Source organism: Myxocyprinus asiaticus, chromosome 32, assembly GCF_019703515.2.
Source record: "Myxocyprinus asiaticus isolate MX2 ecotype Aquarium Trade chromosome 32, UBuf_Myxa_2, whole genome shotgun sequence".
NCBI lineage: Eukaryota > Metazoa > Chordata > Actinopteri > Cypriniformes > Catostomidae > Myxocyprinus > Myxocyprinus asiaticus.
Genome location: NC_059375.1, coordinates 34313697 through 34338931, shown reverse-complemented (window position 1 = coordinate 34338931; position 25235 = coordinate 34313697). Strand labels below are relative to the sequence as shown.

General features: G+C 36.7%; 1 protein-coding gene across 7 annotated transcripts in view; it reads right to left on the bottom strand.

Moving 5' to 3' along the window:
- The window catches only part of baiap2b (BAR/IMD domain containing adaptor protein 2b), a 95401-nt gene that overhangs the window by 57458 nt on the left and 12708 nt on the right, over positions 1–25235 (bottom strand). For 6 of the 7 annotated variants that reach the window (XM_051668013.1, XM_051668006.1, XM_051668011.1 and 3 more), the window contains exons 2-3: positions 10682–10757; positions 4070–4156 (exon numbers count right to left, since the gene is read on the bottom strand). In XM_051668013.1, the coding sequence (XP_051523973.1) occupies positions 4070–4156; positions 10682–10757 (163 nt within the window). The remainder of the gene's footprint in view (positions 1–4069; positions 4157–10681; positions 10758–25235) is intronic. The other variant, XM_051668008.1, reaches the window with a different exon arrangement.

Sequence of the window (25235 nt, the reverse complement as noted above, 5' to 3'; positions counted from 1 at the left end):
GATGCACAAATGGAGGCAAGTTCATTTAAGCAAAGGCCCAAAACAAACACAGACTTGATGTAATTTGTCAATGAAAGACCATCAGGTGAAAAGGGCTGAAAGGCTTAAATTCTAATAGAACTTTCATGTTAAAACTGCTTCTTACACAGATATTGCTGCTTTTTAAAATATAAAAATCTCATGAAATACAGTATAATCTCATAAGGACTCCAGCACCACCAGGCTAAACTGTTTAGATATTGAGAAAGTTTGAAATCAGATAATCCAATCTCATGATGAAATGAGGTTGAATTTATTCAAATAACGAGTGCAGTCGCACGATATCATACGAATTAGCCAAATTTAGAAAAGTCCTACGAATCCTGACGATTTCATTGTGAGAGTGTGTTGGCTGTTCCATTGAATGCATATTCAACTGAGTTCAAACTCGCAGCTCTAATTTGAACAGCGAGTTTGAACTCAATTGAATATGCATTCAATGGAACAGCCAACACACTCTCACAATGAAATCGTCAGGATTCGTAGGACTTTTCTACATTTGGCTAATTCATATGATATCGTGCGACTGCACTCGTTTGAATTCCTAAGACTTTTACTACAGCCAATAACTTCGCTGGACATCGTTTCCATCTAATACGTGACAATTACTTGCTTCTGTCAAACACTTAGCTTCCTAAGTGCATGTAAGACTGGACTAATGCTCACATGATGTTAACATGTTGCTTTGAGAATGTCTCTATAGTCTAATAAGCCCAAAAATTATATAGCACACAAAAATATTGGGTCAAAATGTTACATTTCAATAACTTAGACCTATTTAATTAGAACTTTAAGTGAAAATAATCTATTTTTATTATACATTTTTCTTAACTCAGTCCAGAATGTAAATCAATGTACTCAGAACAAGGTTTCTTTGAAGGCAGCATAGTTTTGCTTACTGTCTGGAACAACCTTCACATCGGAAGGGCACCTATGATGCCTAAAATTGCTGTGTAGGTAGGGAGCTCTTTAGGTATTGGAACAGAGCCAAACTCTATGCAGAACTCTATAACGCACACAACTCTATATAAAACATCTCTCTACACAGCAAGACTTGTTTGTTTAAAGTTGAGCACTGGAATTTCCAAAGAACTGGTCACAAAATCTAGCAATTAAAATGTTTTGATAATGTCCTAAATTTATTTGTAGGTTTCAATAAGTATTTGGTGAGCTATGGTTGCTATGGTGTTTACTGTTGAGTTTAGTCACTGCTAGTTATGCAGCACATACCACATCCCAATTCTATTTATAAATAACGAACAGGAAATGACAGGAACACCAATGAGGAGAGAAAGAAAATATGCTTGTAATTTGACTTCAGATATGTTCTCTGATTCTCAAATTAAGAATTAGATGATTTTGCATATTACATTTCTAATAGGCATGTTGCACAATCATTTACAAAATAGCAAAATAGGAAGTCAGAGCTGCCATATTTTAGTGGGACTTTTAAGCAGTATTGCCTGCCTTCACACAGAATTTAAGGTGGCAGAGATCTGTCTTAACTTGGCAGTGTAAAGATGCCTTAACATGCAAATTCAGAAATGTTTTACTATTGCATAATATAATATAATATTAGAGGTCGACCGATATATCGGTTTTGCCGATTAATCGGCACCAATAACAGATTTCTGGAACTATCGTTATCTGCAAAAATCCACACAGATAGTTTTTCCCTGTTGCGCCTGGTGCTGGAGCGGCTGGGAAGGGTCCGCTGTCGTTATACACCATGATAGCGGCCTCTAGAGGCGAAATAAAAATGATCACTTCACTGATGCCTTGTGGTGTTTGTTTTGACACGTGAGACTACACTCAACAACGAAAAGGTATGTATACAGTACACTACAGTACACTTTGTCATCATTATAAAGTAATTAATTTATTGACTAGATGCTGCATTAGTAGAGAACAGCAGTATGTTTGCTGACAAGGCTGAGAGGACGCTAACAATAAAGCTAACCTCAAGCGGTTAGAACAATGTGACAAAAATACACGCAAGTCCTACCCAAATGTTAAACATCACGATTGTTACCATCTATTACCATCTATTTGCATTAGTTTATATCCAGCTGATCATGTTTATGGATTCATTAGCCAGCTAAATTGCATATTTAAAGCTAGTGACATGAGAAAGCAAATTAAAATCTTCATGCAGGCGAGAGAAACATAAACAAATCAGAAACGCATCTGATTTCAATTTTTTTATCCTCACTGTAATACGATGACTTCAGATCGATCACATTCTTGCACTAAAAAAAAGGCTACAAATACAGTTTAACAGAAAGCAGGTGTCTCAATATGCTTTTAAAGTTCCTTTTAATTAGACATATCATCTAAAAAACAGAGCTCCTGCACGAGATGCTGAATAAACAAAAACAAAGGGAAACAAAGACGTTCATCAAGCGAGCATTTACATAGAAAAACAAATGGATGGTTGCAAAAGCGTTCGGTGTCAACAGCCCCTTACAGTTAGTGGAGGTCTTTGGCCATTGCGTCTTGCTCTCTTATAAGCATTTCTCAGATTAAGCAATGAGTTGTTTAAATGTTTTGTCAGGAAAGATGTTCAACTTGGAAATGTGTGTCTCGAGATTCTTGCGTTCTGTTCCAGTCTGTTGTGTTCTGTCTGTTTGAACAGCCCCTGGCCTGGGCTCATAGTCTGAGCCGCTTCACCACCGAGTTCAGCCGAATACCACTGCTATCTGTGAATATTGCTATTCATCATACAACTGTACTGAATAAAAAACAATGTGGTATTTCGCTGTTATTATGAAGCTTGAATCTGGAATAGTAGGAATCAGTGCAAGTGTAACACCATGTGAACTGTCTATTGAAGCATTTTCCCCCCTCATTTTACTTTTGAGAATATTATTTATTTCTTTTATGCACATTAGTTGAAAATGAAATGCTCTTTTTTAACAGCTAGGATAGGAATGTTCTATGCAATAATATAACGGTGCAGAATGGTTTATGTATTTATTGTGTCCTCTTGTGGACTAAGGAAACAATGTCAATTTAAAAATCAGCTGACTTTAAAACTCTAGTATTAGTTCATATATATATTAATATTTGTATATTTCTTTCATTTTAAAAAGTACAATACATTTCCATGGTTCAGTCAGTACTGTTTATTTTTGTAATAATGTTCAGCAACTTTGAGTGTTATTTTTTCATTCAGTATCAATTTTAAAAACTATCAGTTGATTTATCGGTTATTGGCAGGTACTGCCCAACTTTTCGGTATCTGTAAAATTCACTATCGGTCGACCCAGAACATAACATAACATAAATGTATGCTATTCAGGTTGGCTGGGTTCCAAAAAGAAGTGTAAATGTAAAAGACTAAAGTTGACCAAAAAGAGACATATTTTAAATATTTGGAAATATTGGATGTTTAAAATAAGAAGTTTTATGTCATTAATATGTTTTTAAAGGCTTAAAGGAAATCATATATATCCCTATTTTATTATACAGTTTGATTCCACGTTAAATATGAATAAATGACTTCTTAAGGTGTATGAAGCACCAATACACCTTTAGAAGTGTGACAATTTGCATAACAATGAATTATAATAATTTCGAAAGCCCTAAAACAGACAATTAAGTGTCATAATCGCAATTATTTGTTCTATAATTAATTGTGAGGCAAAATTTCATAATCGTGATAGCCCTAGATGTGTCAAAATCAAGAGTAATTTTGAAATTGCATTTTGACTCCTTAATCGAAATCAAAGCAAACTGTGGCGTGTCTAAAACCCTAATTCAAACAGTACAATGTTTATTTTCAGACAGACATGTAAATAAGACAACAGGGTATAATGAACACAATGCAACCAATCACCAATGAGCAATGAGTGAAACTGCAGAGTGTGCACATTTGTACATATGTGTTATGTCCAAAGATAAAGTCTTAGATATGCCATACAATTCACTCAAACATCCATAGCCATTCATACTTAAACCGATAAAACATTCTCTTCTGCAATCCCCTTCCCAACCACAGGGGGCACTGCAGCTACAGTCTATAACTCACCAAGATCCTTAGAGCCGTGACTCTCGCTGGCCAGCTCTCCCATCCGCACCAGTGCGTCGAAGTAGCCTTTGGCTGCAAATGTCACACCTGGAAACATGGAAGCATTGGGGACATAAGATATGGGAGCGTTCTAACGGCTGTCGAAGCTTCCCATAACCCATTGCTACCATATCTATGAAAATAGGAGTGGTGGATGGGAAAGCTTTAAGCTCCATATTTTCTATGATGGCTCTGCAAGAGAACTGGGGGATGGCAGTGGAGCTTGTGATTGGTGAGCAATGAATAGCAAAAGATTTTAAAAAATAAAGAAAAAAAGCTCTGATACCCTCCAATTTAGAGATCGTTTACCCAAAAATTACTCACCCGCATGTTTTTCAAAACCTGTATGGCTTACTTTCTTCTGTGGAACACAAAAAGGAGATCATTCATCATTAACTTTCATTGCAAGTTTTTTCCATACAATGTAAATGAACGGTGACTAAAGTTGTTATTCTGCCAAACATCTCCTTTTGTGTTCCAGGGAAAAAAAGAAAGTTATACGGGTTTGGAACAACATGAGAGTGAGTAAATGATTACAGAGTTGTATTTTTTGGGTGAACAATACCTTTAAAATTCACATCAGATTTAGATCAGATCAGTGCATTGAAAGCATCACTCTATGTAAGTTCCCACACGGGCAGATTTGCCTCTTCTGCATCATTATGGCAGAGAAGGGCTGGCTCAGAGTTAGACTCTCTTTGAGCCAGAGGATCAGGGCAGTTTAGCAAGGCAGGAATGAGCCAAGAAGCACAAAGTGTTTAAGAACACAGTGTATTTAGAACCAGAATGTTCTGAGGTTAGTGAAGGTTTGCATGAGCTACAGTAGAATTAGGCAAGTTCTGCATTGACTAGGCTACCAGTCATAGATGTCAAAATAACCTAACAGTTTGAGTTCTGTTATAAAAATTAAGTAACTTCTTTTTACTTGATAGTAGATATTATATATTCAAATTGATTTGATGCTGACAGAATTTAAATGAGCTAAACAGTTTTTTTATGTTTGTTTTATTCATTTATTTAGGCCTTAACTCAACTTTGTGTTCATGCTTGATTGTAGAGGGCATCAAAAGCTGCTAAATTTACACAGCCTAGAGCAGTGAATGGTTCTCTCTTTTTCTGGTTAATATTGTTGTTTGATTAATATTAATGACATAATGGACAGCGGCAGGTCATTTACTCTGAATTTACACGGCAGGTCTAATGCACAGATCCTACCTATACTAGGGATGGGTACTGATATAGATTTCCAGATTCAATTCCGATTCACAAGTTCTTGATTCGATTCGATTCCAATAAATTTGGTATATTTCAGTTATAAAGTCTATTTTACTTATGTTTGAAAGAAAATACATTACGAAAATATTAATAAAAAAAAAATATCATTCGTTTTTCATTATTTGTCACATTTTAGCTTTATTTTTTAAAATATTAAAAAAAAATGTATTCCATAAATAAATATGTCTTGAAATTGCATTTATAATATTGCATATACTGTACATTTTGTTTACATGCATAATTTGTACTATTATTTACTTTGATATGTAGAGTGCTAAAACGGTACTGTCTCTTTAAGAATAGAGCAAGTTCAGCGAGTGTCTCACAGACGTGTTTTAGTTGAGTCTGACGCATAACCACAAACCCTGGTGAGTGAAATCTAAACGTTTACCAGTTAGTGGCTAACCACAGACATTTTTAGTCACATAGCACAAAATTTTATCACATATGCGACTGATTTACTCGCATTGTAGAAGGTTGCCACAGAGAGTAAAAGATCGATCTTGGGATTTAAAAATTTCTACTGAGATCTTTCAAATGAAGATCACGATTCATTATAAATCTATATTTTTACCCAGCCCACATGGTACTTCAGAAAAACTTGTTTTAGGGAATTTTTGTTAGTATTTTATTTTATATTTACAAATCACTTAATTGCTAAAATTAAACATTTATATTACAGAATATTTACTCAAAATTCATAATTGTATTTATTTTGGTATTGACTTGCAACGAAAGTGCCAGACATTTTGACCGGTAGCGGTTACCCTGATTAAGGTCTATACTAGCATCATAAAACACACAATGTTATCTATAATGGATGGATATACTACACCAACACTCTTCATGACCATTCCAATGCAATGCAAAGGGAGTGTTTGGGTGAAAGTGGTAAGGGTACCACTAGCTACACCAATGGCAATCCAGTCACGTATGAATGTATAGACTTATTTGTTAGTGTCCACACAAATCCCTGGCTCAGGACAAGGTGTGGCCCAGTTGTGGGGGATTAGAGGGGGAAATCTGAGGGCTTTGGTGCTCCAGCTGTTAGGGGGGGAGATAGGCTGAGTGGTGAGTGGTAAAAGGAATGAGAGAGGGAGCAGAAAGGAAAGGAGATTAGAAAGGACAGAGAAGTCTCTCTCAACCCCCTCTCCAAGGAAATGCAAGATACATGGATCAGCCACAAGAGAAAATCCGAAGTTAAACCAAAGTCCCTTTCAAGGCCAGTCAGTACACTCGGCACACTAGGTGGCATAAAATTACAGCTTCTATCTTCTTGAATGGGGAAAGACCGATATCTCTTTGTTCAATATTACAATCAAAGAACATATTTCAAATCAGCAGTAAAATCTGACAACAAAGGCATCATAAATTGTGCTTCTTTAGCTCAGATCACGCTAAAAAAACCCGCTATTTTTCAGGCTGGTCCAGCTAATGCACATGCATGTTCTCGAGTTGAGTAACAGGTGATGTCTGCATCTGAAATGTGATTGGCGGCATTCCCTTTTCTACATCCGCCATATTTTGTGTTCCAATTTCTCCCATTAATTTTAATACCAGTGCTCCGTCTTGGGCTAAATAGTCTCTGGTTAAACCCACAGAACAGCCCAATCTAGACTTAATTATTAAATTTTAAGTCAGTCTGTGATATGCTCTAGCTTTGGGTGAATATAAGTCTCTCACGAATTATTCCCTTTTTTACCTCTCAACCCTTTTTCCATTCCTTGATAAGTACTAAAAATGTCTTCATGTGGGCATTTCCAACACTTCCAAGAAAAAGGCAAGGAGGCTTTAGGCTAACATGAATTTGCCGGGTTCAATACAAGTTAAGGTCAATCTATCAGAATGTTGATTGCCATGAAAAACTATTTTAACTCATTCCTCGTTTATTTACAAAAGCTTCTATAACTTGCATCTACAGTAAGGCACTTACAATGGAAGTGAATGTGGCCAGTCCATAAATGTTAAAATAGAAACTGTTTCAAAAGTATAGCCACAAGATGTAATCATTGTATGTGTTAACATAATTTTACTGTGATAAAACCTCATTTCTGTGTAAGGTTATATCCAATATTAAAATTTAGTTGTCATGGCGACATAACGGCGGCAAACCCTGTAATCTAATAAACGCTGTAACACAGGTAAATCCCAAAATCATGTTATCAAGTATAATGTTTACATCTTGAGGCTATACTTTTGAAACATTGTGTAATGTTACGGACTGTTTAGGCCCCGTATACTTCATACGACATCAAAGAACAAATGGGTGTGATGTAATTTTGAATAAAATCTGGTCAAAACAAAGGTGTTTTTAAGTTTGTTTCGGTGGTTCGTGAACTTTAAGGAAAACTTCATACCAGCTGCTAAACACCATCATACTGCCATTGGTCCACGTCTTTGGTAGGTGTGACCTGTTAAGATCAGTCAATGTGAACACACCGCCGTGCAGGGTTATTAGTCAGCTGGTGCAAACTTACATCTGTACAACTGTTTGCATAGACATTTTCGTTTCATGTCATTTTTTGGTTTAATTAGTCTACAAAAGGAATCAAATCTACTCAAATACTCTTAAGTGCCCATTTACTCTGTTGTTTGATATGCTGGTTCACTGATGCGCCGTCTGTGGTAGAAAGCCATTTACACATTGGCCCAAAGTGAGAGATGCCTCTTATCATCATTCTTTTGTCTGTATTCTGCCAATTAACACCCTTTTCTTTGCAGTAGTATCAGTGTCATCATAAATTACAATAACAGAGTGTAACCGGTGCATATTATGGCAGCGTAAAGCATGTTAGTGCATTAGTGACATGCTGAATGTAAATAAGACAAATTAAACATTATCTAATGCATATTACTTTAAATCATCTTTGAACAGAGTTAAAATAGCTTCTTTTACTGATCTCATATGAAATCTACTCATAAAATGAGGCATGAAGTCATTGATAACACATTTTAATGTCACATTAGTTAAGGTTTTACATATAGTCTTGTGTGTCCTCATAATTAATAGCCCTTCTAAACGCCTCCCCCTGTGGTGTTGCCAGAGCCTGAATGTTCGCAAACAGTATACCGTTGCTCAGCTGTTCAAAATGCTTTTTGGTACGAGCAAAGAACCAAGAAGAACTTCGCAGTGAGTACATCAGGGCCTTTAATGATTATAGTCTGGCCACATTCACTTCCATTGTAAATGCTCTACTGTAACTGCGATTTGTACATTTTTAAAAAATAAAACAAGGGGTGAGTGGAAATTATTTTTTGTGGTAATCAACATATTTCCACAAAACCTGAATAAACCAAGACAACTTCTCCCTATTATTTCCAACTGCTTAGCAAGACATCTTAAATCAATCATCTATTGCAGTGTTTCCCCAATCCTGGTCTCCCTTACCTTACACATTTGATTAAACTAGGCTAATCAGCTTGATGCTTTGAAATGTGTGTGTCAAACAAGGAAGGCATCCAAAATGTGCCGTATTGTAGTCCAGGACCATAACTGGGAGTCACTGATCTAAAGTGATAAACACCAGCCAATGGACCTCCAAACTCCTTTTCCTCAGGATACTGTTGACAATCTACAGGTCATGTTCCTTTTTGCAAATTAATCAATAATTTAATATAACACTACTTTCTGCATTTGACATACAACCCAAAGTTTGCAAATGCCCAGTAGCCACCATTTGCATTAGTCATTAGTGGGTACTATGTAGGGGTTTCCGTTCTTCTGCCAGCAAGAACTGGCAACTCCAGAAAATCCCCATGATGGATTCTTTGTACCACCCGAGCTGCAGCCAAGATGATCTGCAAGGATGGAGTGCAAATCCCAGTCCGGTTGCATCTATTTTTAACCTTATCCATCAGACTTTCACAATCTCACACACATACATATATTCTCATTGTCAACCCTCCAGAGCTTTGGTCTTATCCTTGTATTTTCTGCCTCATAAAATGTCAGATGAAGTCTAAAATGGCGAGTGAAATGATTACAGTACTTGGCACAGTGATCAAAGTCTACAGGGACGCTGCACTTGTCCGGAAGCCTTTGCTCTGTCCATGGTGCTGAATTGCACACAATAACCAAGCGAATATTATATATCAAAATCAAACAATTTAGCAGAACTATTACATTTATAATTAATATAAAAACATTACATTGCAACTATTCAAAGACTGTCCATTTGTCAGGAAAATAAATTTTTTCGGGATGTGTTAGGAGTAAAGATTTAATTTTAGTAAATAACTATTCTCTGAAAAAGCATAATTAGAATGAGGCAATGCAGAAAATCACATTTAGTTGATTTTACCCCAAAATTTAAATTCAGTCATCATTTACTCACCCTCCTTTCTGACATTCTTTGTTTTGTGGAACTCAAAAGGAGATGTTGGGCAGAATGTTTGCTACAGTCACAATTCACATTCATTGTATAAAAAAAGATGCAGTGAAAGTGAGTGGTGACTGTAGCAAACATTCTGAATAACATCTCCCTTTGTGTTCTACAGAAGAAAGTCATACGGTTTTAAAACGTTTTTTAAGTGAACATTCCCTTTAAGTGTTGAGTTTTAATGTTACAAAACCGAATACCTGTACTCGCACCTTTACCTATTGCAGTTTTTCATCCATTCTTGTCCTCTTTGCAATGACGCACCATGCATGTCCTGAATATACATCTTTCCTGTTCCCTTTTCTCACCCTCCATGGGACTGTGTCTGCTCCCAGAGCTCTCTCTGGCCTATTTACGGCCGTCTTCTGTTCCATTTTACTTTCCCTTCCACCCAGTGCATATTTTTGCTCCAAAACGCCTATGTCCTTGTCCTTGCACAGAAAACTTAGTCAACATCTCAAAACACACATGCAGGTCCACACATATACCAGTAATACATCATCGAGTGTAATTGGTTGCATGTATCCGACAGCTCTTGAGATGCAGCATGCATGAACTGTGTGGCGGTGGGGGGGGGGGGGGGGGTTAGGTTCAGGGTGCAAATGGAATTTGACATGTAACATTCTATGGCATAGTCAATACAAAGGAACGGGAAGTCTTTAGCCCCACAAACAAAAACATTGATTCTTAACAAACATTCAACAAACATTTAAACAAATTTTCTTGAACTTTTAAAGCAACAAAGAGTTTGCAATCCTATTATATGTCAAACAAAGTCAAGGAGCAGCACTTAAGCATTAATATTTCAAGTATTTTCTATTTGTAAATTACTTGATTAAGCAACCCAAAGAAACGAGAGCTTTAATAGCTAGCTCTTTGCCTGCTAGAGTGATTATGGAGGAGCCTCTGATGTACTCACTAGAGAGAGCCTTCTCGTAGGTCTTCCCCATAGCAACAAAGTTCCTCAAGCAAGGGTTGAACTGCTCCATGATAGACTGCAATAGAAATAGCACAGCTTTAGTCAGCACAACAGCATTGGTTTCCTGTTAGCAGGCACACTCATCGCTACCAAGAATTAGATAATCAATGGGACAATGTAGCACAGTCAAGTCAACTTTTATTTATAGATCACATTTATATACAAATATACATGTATTATATATATACACACACACATATACATATAATAAAAAATAACTTTAAATACAGCAACATGTATTTACCCAGTTAAACCTATTCAAGGACCTATTCAAAAGCTAAAGAATAAAAATATGTTTTCAAAGAAGATTTAAAAATGGCTAACGAAGAAGCTGACCTCATATGGAAAGGAAGACTGTTGCAGAGATTAGGACCCACTACAGAAAAGGCACGATCGCCCTTAGATCTACAGCGACAACGAAGAGCCGTCAAAAGAAGCTGATCAGAAGACCTGAGCATTCTGGTGGGGGAGTACGGGAGAAGGTCACTGATATATTGGGGTGCGAGACCAGAGAGTGCCTTGTAGACAAAGTAGAATTTTAAAATCGACCCTGAATTTCATGGGAAGCCAGTGTAGGAATGCTAAAACAGGGGAAATCTGATCCCTCTTTCTTGACCCTTTTAAAAGCCTAGCTGCCGTGTTTTGAACCAGCTGTAGGCGGGATAACACAGTTTGAGGGAGACCAATGTACAATGAGTTACAATAGTCTAACCTTGATGAAATTAGTGAGTGGATCACAATTTCCAGGTCTTTATGGGAAAGAAAATGTTTTACTTCAGCGATAGATCTCAGGTGGAAAAAGCTACCCTTGACAACAGCACTGATGTGCTTAATGAAAAGTAATGAGGAGTCTAAAATCACTCCAAGTCTCCTCACATGATCTTGTACATTTGACGACAGAGGACCTAACTGGGCAACCAGGCCAGGTAAGGAGGACATGGAGGAACCTAAAACCAGAACACTTTTGCTTTCATTTAATTGTAAAAAATTGTTTGCTAATTATCTTTGAAGCAATTTAGGGCATTGTCAAATGAACACTTCTTGTTTACACTCACTGGGAAATAAAACTGAGAATCGTCAGTGATAAGATATGCTGTACTTCTGTAAAATAGAGCACAGAGAAGGCATATACAGGGAAAATAGCAAGGGTCCTAAAATCGACCCTTGAGGGATACCTCACGGTAATTGAGCTGATGTAGAGGAAAAATTCCCTAAATTTACCGAAAATGTTCTTTCTTTTAGATAGGAGGCAAACCACTGGAGGACCATACCCTGGTTGCCAACCATACACTCAAGATGATTGAGAAGAATATTATGGTTGATAGTGTCAAACGCAGCACTGAGATCTAATAAAACTAATACAACAGGTGAACCTGAATCCATGGAGAGAAAAATATCGATAGTGACCTTCAGCAATGCAGATTCGGTGCTGTGCAAGGGTCTGAAGCCAGACTGAAATGTATCTAAAATGTTAAATGTATTTAGATAGGAGTAGAGTTGCGAATAAAAAACTCTCTCCAAAATCTTGGAAATAAAAGGCAATTTGGAAATTGGTCTATAATTGTTGTGTATTGCTGAATCCAAAACAAATTTTTTTAACAAAGGATGTAGAATTGCATGTTTAAAACTGCTTGGAACAACTCCATTTGCTAAGGAGCTGTTAATTATAGCTGTCACACTGGAACTGATAGTAATGAAAACATCTTTAAGAAGGCGCAGAGAAAGAATATCCAGCTTGTAACTGGAACACTTCATTTTGGAGACTACATCTGCTAACTGTGCTGACGTAACTGGTTGAAAGTGAGTCAGGGAGCTGGACGGGGAAGGTATTAGTGGTTGATCAAATTGTGAAGGTACAATAGCACATTTAATCTGCTCACTTTTCTGAGTAAAAAGTTTAAAAATGTCACAGGTCTCTTGAGCGGTGTCCAGAAAAGCATTTCTAGTAGGTTTTAAAACAGAATTGATTGTACTGAACAATACTTTTGATCTATTTGCGTTCTCAGAGATTACTTTAGAGAAAAACGTAGCTTTTGCTTCCTTTACTGCTCTTAGTTTGTTAAACACACCTTTAAAATGTCAAAAAGAGACCTGAAGCTTGTCTTTTTTCTACTTGCGCTCTGCTTTTCTACACTCTTGTCTGAGAGCGTGGGTGATGTCATTTAGCCAAGGCTGTGGAACACCCTTAACTCTGCTTGGCTTAAGCGAAGCGACATCATCAAGAGTAAAAGAACAAGATTACAAGTACAAGCGCTAAAAGCAAAAAAGACGCTTGTCGTTTTCAAAATGGCATAGTAACTTACTACTCTTGCTATTTGTTTTATACATAGATATTGCATTAGTAGTAAGAGTAGTATGGGTAGTTTGCCATTCCAAACACGGCCACTGCCTGCAGCACTTTTAATGTGGAATTTAAAGTGAAGCTTGATGCCCTAATGTGAACCATGTGAATTCCATATCCAAAATGGACAGCCACAGCCTGTCAGCTGATTAATATTGTGGAGGATAAGGGTTTAAGAGATTTAACGCCACATGCGTGGACAATGTATTTTGGCTTCGCTATATGCAGCGTATAATTTAAATGAATAAAAACTGACTGAATACTGTTCACAAGACCCTAGATTGTCATTTCTGCCGCACCAAGTCACGTGACAAAACAGCATGCCGTCGATTTCCTTGAAGCGCTCCTAGGGACACAGCGCCAACAAAAGTGCCTCTGGTATTAAATATATTTACGTTTTTTCATTGAAACCTGTTTGGTTGTAAAGAGTAGCGTCTCTAGTTTCGTTTGATATGCCGCTTCATTTTTCGCATGCCAGCACACTGATAAACATGATGTCTACATATGTGGACACTGGCACCGCATTTCCTCAAAAGCAGAAAAAACATGTTAGTTATTTTGAATAACTTTCAATTCTAGCACATCTCTAGGTCATTTAGCTTCATTTTAATATACATTTTATGTTTAATTTTTTTTTTTATCTTTGTGCAATACAACTGAAGGTGTGAATATTCAATTCCCTTTTACTCTTACAAGTTATATCTCATCTTTTATCATCCTCATTTATTGTTATTAAATTAATCAATGTTCTATTTTCCTTTTACAATAAGGTGCAAGTAACGTGTTATCTGAGTGGTGACTGAGGGTCTGGCCCATGCCAGGAATACAATAACAGTGATTATTCATTTAGCCCAGCTCCCGGAGAATGTGCATTTTATTAATTAATCAACTATTCTATAACCATTGGATTATATTTTAATTCAATCATTATTAATTGAATGAGAGAGATTTTAGTTATCTTATTATGATCCATGTTTTTATATGGTTTGTAAAAGTAACAAATGCATACAACATATCTACCTCATTTAATCATTGAACTAAAACATTGAATGTCTATGATTTTATTGTAAAATTAGGTGACTATGTGCTGTATTAGGCCTTGTGTGTGCTCTTTGTCTTTCTCCGTGCTCTGTCCTAATTTTCCGCAGATGGTGAGTCCCTGCATTGCACCAATTATTGGGAGAAGGCCTCCAGTCCTGTTTTTTTTTTTTTTTTTTTTTTTTTTTGCTTGTTTATTAGGTGCTACTAGTCACAAATCAAAAGGGGAATGGAAAATGCACACAGCAGTCATACTAGGGTCTCAAGAGGTTAATGCACATTGCAATGAATACCCAACCTATGGGGACTAGTTCTTTCAATTAGTCAACCTACCACTTACACTTATGGAAATGTTACTTGAATTGGTACTATTTTAGTGCATTTCTATCTTTATACTGTAGAAGGCTTTGTTTGGAAAATGTTAATAAAACATTTGTTACATTTTGTTTTCTTTCTTAAGGAGGAAATAATGCATTTTGACAGGAAAAATATATATATAGTCAAATTCAGCAGTTTCAAAATCTGTGATTAATCACCATTAACTGAAAATTATGTGATTAAATCACAATTAAACATTTTGGTCGACTGACAGCACTAAATTTCTTATATTTTATTTACAAATCATTTAATTGCTAAAATATAACTTATTTGACAGAATATTTAAATTTGAAACAGAAATTGTGCACTATGTATCGACTAGGCTGTTGGTAGATTTTGGAAATGGCAGAAGATCAGCAACTGATAACACTCAATACTCATCAATACTCTCAAAATTTCCTTATACCAGCCAAGTTATCGGCCTGGTCTGATACATCCGTTTTTCTCTAGATGAGATGCAATTAATGTTTCTTGGCACAATTACTGTACAAAGAAAGATGTATAGAGAGAGAGAGATTTGGAGCCAGAGCTCTCGCACCCCCCACCTTTTTGATCAATCTCATTAGTGGGACTTGGAGGGCATCATTCCAGCTGGGATTTGCTATTCCTTTGTTGCTGGTAGGCACAGGACTATGGGAGTATGTTGAGATTTACCCACTGTCTGACTCACCTAATCAAACATTAAGATCTGCCCTTTAAAATCTATTTATTTCAGCTGAAACTCCTCATTGTAGAGACCCCGTCCTCTTCAGAGAGCTCCACTGTTCCATTAAGAGTAAAATCTTTCTCGCTCCCTTTCTCTCACTCTCTCTCTAGACTTGATGAATTTGTTCTGAGAACGGCTCTGAGACCCTCTCCTCCAGAGTCACATTGTTACCATTTTATAGGCTTCATCACAGCTTGGAAAATAATATAGGGCAGCATAAAAAGGCGACAGAGGAAGAGAACATCAGAGAGAGTTCAAAGATTAAAGCAGGAGACAGAGTGGAGGAAAGATAAAAAGAACAGAGGATGTAAGACAAAGCATTGTGTAATGCAAAATACAGTGAAAGCTATGGAGAGATAATGAAGCTGTATGTGAATATGAAATATTCCACTCCAGGTTTTACAGAATGAGAGTGAAGTTGTTTATGTGCTTAATTAAGGCCAGCGGTAAACTGATTTCTTGGAAATGTCTTAAATCCCTTTCTGTGTTCCCATTAAAATAAAGCAGGATTTTAGTAAAAACCAGGACAGACTGATTTGATGTATGTGCTGCTATGAGTGGTTTGGGGAAAATGGTCCATTAATCTTTAGAGGTCTTCAGCAATGGATTAATTATTTTTTTAAACCTTAAGTATCATTTTGTTATAAGAGAGCAAAAGTTTTAGGAACACAACAAATATCATAATGAATAGGCTACATGTATGTGTACAAACAACTGATAGACCAATATATTATCCAGGCTGATTAATCAGTCAATATTAACCTCATGCGACCCCACGTCCACATGTGTGGACATTGTATTTTGGCTTACAAAGCCAAAAAAAGTGATTTTTGCTATACGCAACGCATAATTTATCTTCATTTAAACTGACTGATCTCAGTTCAAGAGACTTTGTGCTGTCAGTAAATGGTCAAACTTTCGACGTATGTTATCATGTGACCAAACAACATGCCGATCACAATGCCGTTTGTCTTTGGGACGAAACGCCAACAAAACTATATCTGGTAAGAAATCTAATTTAGTTTTTACATTGAAACCTGTTTAAGTCAAAAGATTCTCTAGTTTCATTCGATATGCCCTTTTGAAAATTTGAGCGATTTATCGTGAAATGGCATGCTGTTAAACACAATGACCACGTACATAGACTGTTTACTCATTTTCATTTAAAATATCCTACATTCACTGGAGCATTTTCACATTGAGAATCAATGGGTTCATCCAAAAACTGGAAAATGTTGCTTTCAGAGGCTGCATACAGAATTAGTATAAAAATAAGGTCCATTTCAATATCCATGCTCGATTCGCCAGAAGTGCATCAGTTCCAAAATCACCAGTCAGCTTTGTCATTGGATAAGCACATATTTGTTTTCAAATATTTGTTAAATTGAGAAAATATTCTGTTAAATTATGTTTGTGACACTTCAGAAAGTATTTCTACATTTAAAAATAAGCATAACTAAACAAATAATCTAATATAAATTATATATCAAAATAAGAAATAAAATGATAAATTGTACCATATTGTATAGATTAATGTGAAATATTGCATTGGCCATCAGCTCTCTTTAAACATCAGTATTGGTTATGGAAAGCAGTGCCCGACCGATATATCGGTCAGCCAGTATTATCGGCCGATATTAGCCTTTCACCGATATATCGGTATCGGCGTATATGTTTACCAATATTCGCAGATATGAAAACTTTTTTTGAGAACATATAATGCAGAAAACAATGCTTTAGAATTGGTGTCATAGCGTAGTTTGTCCAGCAGAGCGTGCTCCGACTCCATTGTTTACAGAGCTGACTCTGAGCTGACGGTGGCTCTGCAGACAGGGCGGAGTTAAGTTGCTAACTAGTTTGTAAAAGATATACTGGAAAGTTAATAAACAATGACCCCATCATTTTCCCTTTTCAATATAACTAGTATAACGTTGACCCTGTCCCTGACAACCATGTCACTCATGTCTGTTTGCTGTTAGCCAGCTATATTTTGTCAGTGAAGTCAGTAATGTAGCAGATGGAAAGGTAAACATTTTTGCAGCTCAGTAGACAACAGTGCGGTGGTGGATTGTGTCTGTTGAGTGTTGATTTCACACTACGTTGTTACCTAGTTGGTGAGATGCAATGCTGGTCCATCTTTTACTCTCCGTGACAACGAGCTTATAGCTAACTAACCACATAGATACTTTCATTGCTTGTCAGCTGTGTAAGATAATGTGCAAACATGTATTCACCAAACTGTTTTGTTCAGAATTCACAGTTTGGTACCCCCTTCAACCAAAAAATTCCAGTCATTGCATTTATAAAATGTAATATTTAAAAGTCTGGTTTTCCACTGTTGAACCCCTGAACTTGTATAGCTGAATACGGTGTAACACTGCTACCGCTGTTTATCTCTTGACTCGGCAGGTGTAAAAGCTTCTTGTTTTACAACCTGCCCCTAAATGACTGGCAGTATTAAAATAGTCATCATTTGACTGATACTAAACAGTACTATTGTTTATTTAGCTATTTATAAAATTTTTATTTATTCTTTATTTTAATGGTCAGCATCTGACTGATACTAAACAGTACTACTGTTTATTTAGCTATTTATTTAATTTGTATTTATTCTTTATTTTAATGGTCAGCATTTGACTGATTCTAAACAGTACTGATGTTTATCTAGCTATTTATTTGATTTGAATTTATTCTCTATTTTCTCAGAGTTCATTTCTAGAATTTGTTGACAACGTATAATAATAAATGTCAAATATTCCTTGATAAAAATATTTAAGAAAGCAGCTTTCTGAGTACCTTTGCATAGTCATATAGGTGCAAAATCGGTGAACAATCCACATAGAAATGGTCTGTTTTCACTCGGTAATCGGTGAATTTTCCCCCTCTAAAATCGGTATCGTATCGGTCTCAAAATTCCCATATCGGTCGGGCTCTAATGGAAAGTACCATATCAGTCAACCACTAGTAAAAACTTCAATTGGGCTTAAAGTAAAAAAAAACAATTAAAAAAAAAGGCCAGCCAAAAACCACATACTGACGACCCAAAATATGCTAAACATGGAAAACAGGTGGAAGGCAAAGGGAAAAAAAGAGAAATAGCAGGGGCAATGAAATCAACCCCAAGGAAATCATTCATAAACCTCATTGTCTTTCTTTCGCCATCATTTCTTATCAAACATTTAAGCATCTCGGCGCACACTCATTCATTATGTAATTCATCATCTGCTGCATGTAATCATACAGTGGAGTCTGTCCAGCTGTGTTAATCTTCCTTATAAAATCCTTATAACAGGAAATAGAGAACAAAAACCAACAAATATATAAATAAACAGCAGAGGAGATGAGGAGAAAAGAAAAAGGCACAAAACCAGTGAAGAGATGGAGAAATGCATGGTTGGGTGTTTTCATCAAGGAAGGTATTACACAATCATAGTGTGATAGAAGTCCATGTACTACATTCCTGTGAGATAAGCGTTCATGATTGCACGCATGAGGTGAAATGCAGGTATTCATGCCAGAGTTACCAGAATCGACCTTTACATTAGTTCTGCTACTCAAACCAAGCCCAACAGGACCCAACAAATGGTCGTTTTTAATATACTAAAGCATCATGTTTAAGTCGGGTCAAATTGGGTCTCAGTTATTGTAAAACGTAACCTACTCATATTCTGCACTTTTGTAGCATGTATTGTTTTGTGTTACACCCTCTCTTTTCGTTCCTGAACCTTTAAAACTTCTGTAATATGGAAATGAGTCTGACCTCTGTTATAATTGGCTAACCTTCACATACCAACATTGTTCACATTGACGTTTAATGTATATCGAATTCAAAGTGCAAGGAAAATCATGTTTTCCACAATATGTCCCCTTTAAAAAGGTATAGCTAAACATCAGGGAGTTTCATAAATTCAGAATGCACTGCATTGTAAGCCAAGAAATATCATTAGTATATGTGGACATGGAAAGTACTGAAAATGATCAAGCTACTTTTCCTGTCCCCAACATTTTACAGAGCTCCCTCTTAGTGTGCAATCAGCATTATATATGAACGAGTTCCAAGCCGATGTCCACCCCGCATCTAATCATTAAAAGCATTAAAAACAGTCCACTGAGAAAACACTCTTTCGTTGATTAGTCTCAAAGCAATCAATCCATGTTTAACAAGCATGAACGAGAGCACCCAAACCCTCGATTGGATGTCATTTCCTTCTCAGTGTGGCTCTGCCAGAAACGAATCACAGATTAGCATGTAATTTTTTTAGTGCTTCATTACAGGCATGTTCAATGGGAAATAATTAATAGCCTTAAATAATGTACAAGAGTTTATACTGATGCATATTCTATCAGCAAGAAACAAATATTTGGAATTGTATGTTCTTCTTTGATTTAGATGGAGGTGCACTGACATTTAACAGTACCAAGTTTGGAACTATGAATATTATTTGATAGCATGTATTCTTTAATAGAAGAAAAAAGTAATAAGCAACAATCCATTGTTGGACTTCTCTTGTCTTGGTTTAAAAATGTATTCAGTTATAAACTTGATAACATCAGAGGATATGAAAAGCTTTTTGTTAAGGTCAAGTTATATTTAACTTTACCCTAGAGAAAGCGGAAAGTGTGTCTTACATGAGAGAAACAGTTTAATAAAAGAATAAGGAGCTTTTGAGAATATGAACACTCTGGTGCTGTGAGGAGTCCTCACTCTAAACCAGATTTTCTCTTTTGGCTTTGTCATGGTAATACACTTAGAAAGGGAGAACGGTTAGTGTTTGTTGACCTAACAGGGTTGTAAACATGCCTCATTTTCCACAAACACAAACACACCCTTGTACATCAGTATCTACAAACATACATTATATAAAACACAAACCTGTGATGCAAAAGTAATGCATCTATGTGGTATCAGACAGATTTTAATCAACTGTTGCATCTGTGTATCAGTCCAATGACAGCGTATGCTTTAATGTCATCTAGGTGCATAAAAGTGTCTGGTGTCATCTTTACGTCTTCGACATACACAGTAAAACATGGTTGAAAGCAGCTGTGTGGTCAATGATGTGAATTACACTTCAGAAAAGGGCGCCTGCTGTTCACTGTTATGTAATACTCTTGAGCCATGCAGCCTCAGGACAATTCAGTTGGGAAATGGATAATGATGTGTATAAATCAGTGTGTCTGAGTGGGTTTTTGAACCCAAATGCCAGGGTTGGTTTAAACAGGCAACATTCTTTTCAAAGCAATGCATTATAGTCTCCATTTTTATTCACCATATTATCTGTACACTCTTCTATTTCACTGGAAATAAAAGAAAACAAAAAATGTTTAAACTATTTAAATGGCACACTCAGAATGAAATAATTCCAAAGACATAAAGCTACAAATGGATGCCAGTATTCTTCAAGTATACATAGCTCACCATTCTCTAAGGGTGCACAGATTCACACGTAAAATGTTGGCAAGCTCAAGGTTACCTTACTTTAAATCATGTGTTTGCTTGTACACATACTTTTTCTAAAGGCTAGATTACACTACCGACTTCTAACACCGATTTTAGACCCGATTTGCAGTCGGTACTCATCTGCAGTTGGCTCCACTCTGCAGTTTTTGGGGCAGTCGGAGTTGACAGATTTCACAGAGAAATGTGTAGCATATTTTTCTTTTACGAATCTCAGTTGAGATAGTCAATCTGCGCGTCTTATCACGTGGCTTGTTGTAACAATAAAAGTTTTTTTTTTTTTTTTTTAGCGCATTACTGTGGTGACGTAGCACGTGGAGGCTCATGCTGTTCTCCGCGGCATCCAAACACAACTCACCACGCACCCAACCAAGAGCGAGAACCAGATTATAGTGACCATGAGGAGGTTAACCCAATGTGACTCTACCCACCCTAGCATCCGGGCCAATCGGTTGCTTAGGAAGCCTGACTGGAGTCACTCAACCCGCCCTGGATTTGAACTTGCAACTCCAGGTGTGGTAGTCAGCGTCTTTACTTGCTGAGCTACCCAGGCCCCCCAACTGTGATTATTTTGAAAATTATTGCAATTGAAATTTGAACTGCGATATGATTATTAACATTTAAAAAAGCAAACATGCTTTACTGCCAGTAGAACACACTTGAGTCCTCTTAAAAAGAACCTGACTAAATAAATAAATAAATAAAATAAAACAGAGGGGGGGGAAACAGATTCTCATTACCTTCAGATTGTATCTGTTTAGCGTGTACCTGTTTTTGTCCACTTTGTGATAAGGTCTCATCCCACTTTTCTGCATTATTTTTTGGAACCCAATAAAAGTTATATATATATATAACATATAATTACATATATGTAATATGTTATATATAATATATAAATCATGTGTATATTATTATTATTATTATTATAAAACAGTTGCATATTTATATACTATATTTTTTTAAGTACTAATTTACACTTACATATGGCATAGCTATGTGGTTCGGTTAAACCCTTAAGCCTTTATTTTTGGCGGAACTTTGAAGGAAGATGTTTGTTTGTAGAGTTGACAATGACCATTCACTGCAGAGAAATGCTCTCATCCACAATTCCACAAAATTATAGGGTTACATTAGATTTGGATAGTAACTTTTAGCAGCCAAGCATATTTGGAATTATGCAGATGTGCAATTAGTGAATCTATAGCACTGTAAATATAATAGTGCTTTGAGTATGTGTAATACACTACAGAGAACAGAGCGAGCAGCGTGTGTAGACTATATTTAATTAAATCGCAGCCCTAGCGGTTTGGTAATCACACTACGTCATATCGCAATTTAAATTTTATTTAGATTAATCATTTAGCCCTGTGTCACACAGACCACTTTTTACGATCTAACATCACATTACAAAAGTAAACGCATGTTTCCACATGCAAAAAAAAAAAAAGACACCTTCCACACAGCAACACACAACAGAACATATTTCAGCTGTCACACAACACACTTTCTCTAAAACAGATATATAGACATTTTAAACCGGTTTAATACCAAATATGTTTCTATGAATAACCTACACACATTGATTTTCCCTAGGTTATGTTTTTTACAGGATTGTTTTTTAATGTATGACTTCCTTCTCGTTTAATCAAGCAAACTCATATCACACTGACAGCTCTCTCTCTCTCTTTTTTGTAGCTCCACACACACCTTCCAAGCTTCAAGAAAAATACTCCAGATCAGTTTTAATATTTCATCTACATTATAACACCAACAGGGACAGAATTATGCCCTGATCTAGAATCAGTAACTGTACTAATATTCTGCAGAGGCTGCCTCCGGCTTTCTATATGGACAAAGAGCTTCCATGTCCACTGCAAATGCTGCAAGACATTTAGTTACAGCTGCCTCACTCCTATAAGCTGCCCTAGTCCTCTTCCAAACAATTTCCATCTCAGATGAGCCCTTGTCTGCTTAAGTGTGTGTCTGCGTGGGTATGTGTGTGAGTTCACTGTGAACATCAGCACTCCATGCACATCCCACTTCAGAGCCAGCTTAGAGAGGTGAAATAGAGAGAGAATGACTTCCTTGCCCATATTTGGCCCTGTCGGAATTCCCCCCCATTACTCTCTGCTACTGTGCATTCCCATTCTCTGCACATTTGGATCGTACCATCTGATCACTAAAAGAGGGGCGTTTTAAGCAGCTATAGTGTTCATTACTTTTGGCTGCTGGAACACTATGTCCCCCTCCATCCAAACACTTTAATCAATTCACAGAAAAGTAGATGAGAAATAACTGAATCACTATTTTATTTCCAGTCTAAGGACAAAATGACAAATAAGGCCGAGATGCAGAACAATTGCATGTGCTGGCACACATGCTTAAGAGTATAATGTATAATGGGATTGTGCGAGTTTGTCTTCCTGCTGGTTTGTTCTCCCATAAGATCACGGAAAAAATGTCACAGAAGAGATGCTAGGAGGAAGAATATCCCAATTATCTCGTTCTCTCTCAAACTCGCACGTATCTCAAATCATTCCACTTTCTCTTACAGACTCATTCTAGAATTCTCACCTTTTCTTTCCAAGTCATATTGTTGTCAGGACATTATTATGAGGTTGCTAAAGTGTTCTAAATGGTGCATTACAGTTGCTAAGGTGTTTCTAGGGTGTTCTTGATGGTTGCTTACTGACCCAAGTTAAAAGAGCACAACCCCAAGTCTTTGTGATATTCTGATCTCTAGATATAGCTCAGGTCCCTCCTTCAAAGCAAGTCTAAGGTTTTGTTTTTGTGTTTTGTGCCTGTTTTATTGTCTGCTGTTGGTCCAACCACTTAATAACAGCACACCTCTCTTAAATAAACTACTGGACTATGTGATGTCATTCATGTCCATAGCACAAACAGTGCCTCAAATATGAGAAGCATTAGTAATAGTGATGCTTGCTTGCCTAAAGTCAATGCCACTAATTACCACCAAATTACTTCTATGAAAAGGATCATTTAGCAAAGCACCTAATATTTGTTTATTTGAACTGTGTGAACTTGTCTGTGTTACCCCAGTGTGAAAATCTGAACAAATACAGTGTGTCCATTAAAAGATATACCCACAGGGCTCGAACATCTTTGTCTCTAACCCAAGTGTGATTTGCTTATGTGGCAATATTTTGGCTCAGCCCCACTCATTTCAGTCCGTGGGCTAATGCCATCATGGATATAATGTGATTAAAGAGAAGTCAATTTCTGTCATGGCTGTTATGAATGGATACTGGCAAGACAAACATACTACTGTCATGCATGCCAACTAGCAGAGTGGTTTGAGTGGGCACCCGGGTTAGGATAGTGGGACGGAAGAAGGAAATGGCAAAGTATGAGATAGATATAGCTTTTACAACAGCCCTCTGATGAACAAAACACAAAAGATTACGGTGGTGAGATTCTATATTTGTCTTGATCATCCTCTAAATTGCAGTTTTGCACTGCAAATAATGTGGTAATAGACTAGCGGAGAGAATTAAGAAATTCTGGGTTATATTTAACCTTAAAATTAAAATGAAGCAATTTTCACATTTCTGGTTTTAAAATGTGGCAGTAAACTATAGCAGGGAAACTTTCTATAGAGGAAAATGCAGGGCTTGACATTAACACCCGCCCATTACATAACACCCTGCGGTGGATAACTCCATCACTCTTACAAGCAACTTTGGCGGGTGAAGATTTTTAGGGTTTTTCCTGCACTGAATATTTTGTGAATGTCAGGCCACCGAAGCAAATTAAAATGATATACATCTTGCATTCAGAGCCTTATAAGCACTAAATATTATTTTCGTCTGAAACGCAAGCGCATCTTTTGCATGACACGACTGAAGCGTGGTTTTCGTGTGAGTGGATAGCGTAGAGCTGATCACATGCTAGATTCAACCAGGCTTTCCTCAATATTGCGGCGCAGATCACAAAACTTATGTGGCTCATTAGAAATGTTACACAGATTGTTCTACATTATAGTTCTTTGAAGGAAGTCAAACATCTCAAACGGCTAGACAGCCTCAACATTAAACAGCACTGATGAGGAAAAGGGGGAAACAACTGTGGCATGTATTTCAATCTACACATCATCACCCTTACTAATATGTATCACATTATTTACTGTATTAGCACTAACTTGTATTATGACAGACAGTTGTAGTTAAAGTTTCTAATCTAAATGTGTTTAGGCTATCAGTTTTTTTATAACAAATTCTATTGTTTAAGTAAGACTATCTACACTGACCTAAGCATGGTTATAAGGAGCCATCGATGGTCTTACCAGTGGTTATGGCCTTATTATTACAAACACCACAGTTAAATAATGGAAGAACAAAGGTAAACTTTCTTAAGGGCAAGTCCTGTACAATTTGGAATGAAGGGGTTTGAAGTCTGGACTTCCATGAATAATGGACAAATTATTGACAAAGTTTTTCTCCTGTTTCATCATACTCCTGTTCTGACTGGTCATGTTTGCTTTCCGATATTCCAAGATAGGACTTAAATCATTAGGCCTGAACTCATTTCATTCTCGTTTAAATAAAATGTCAAA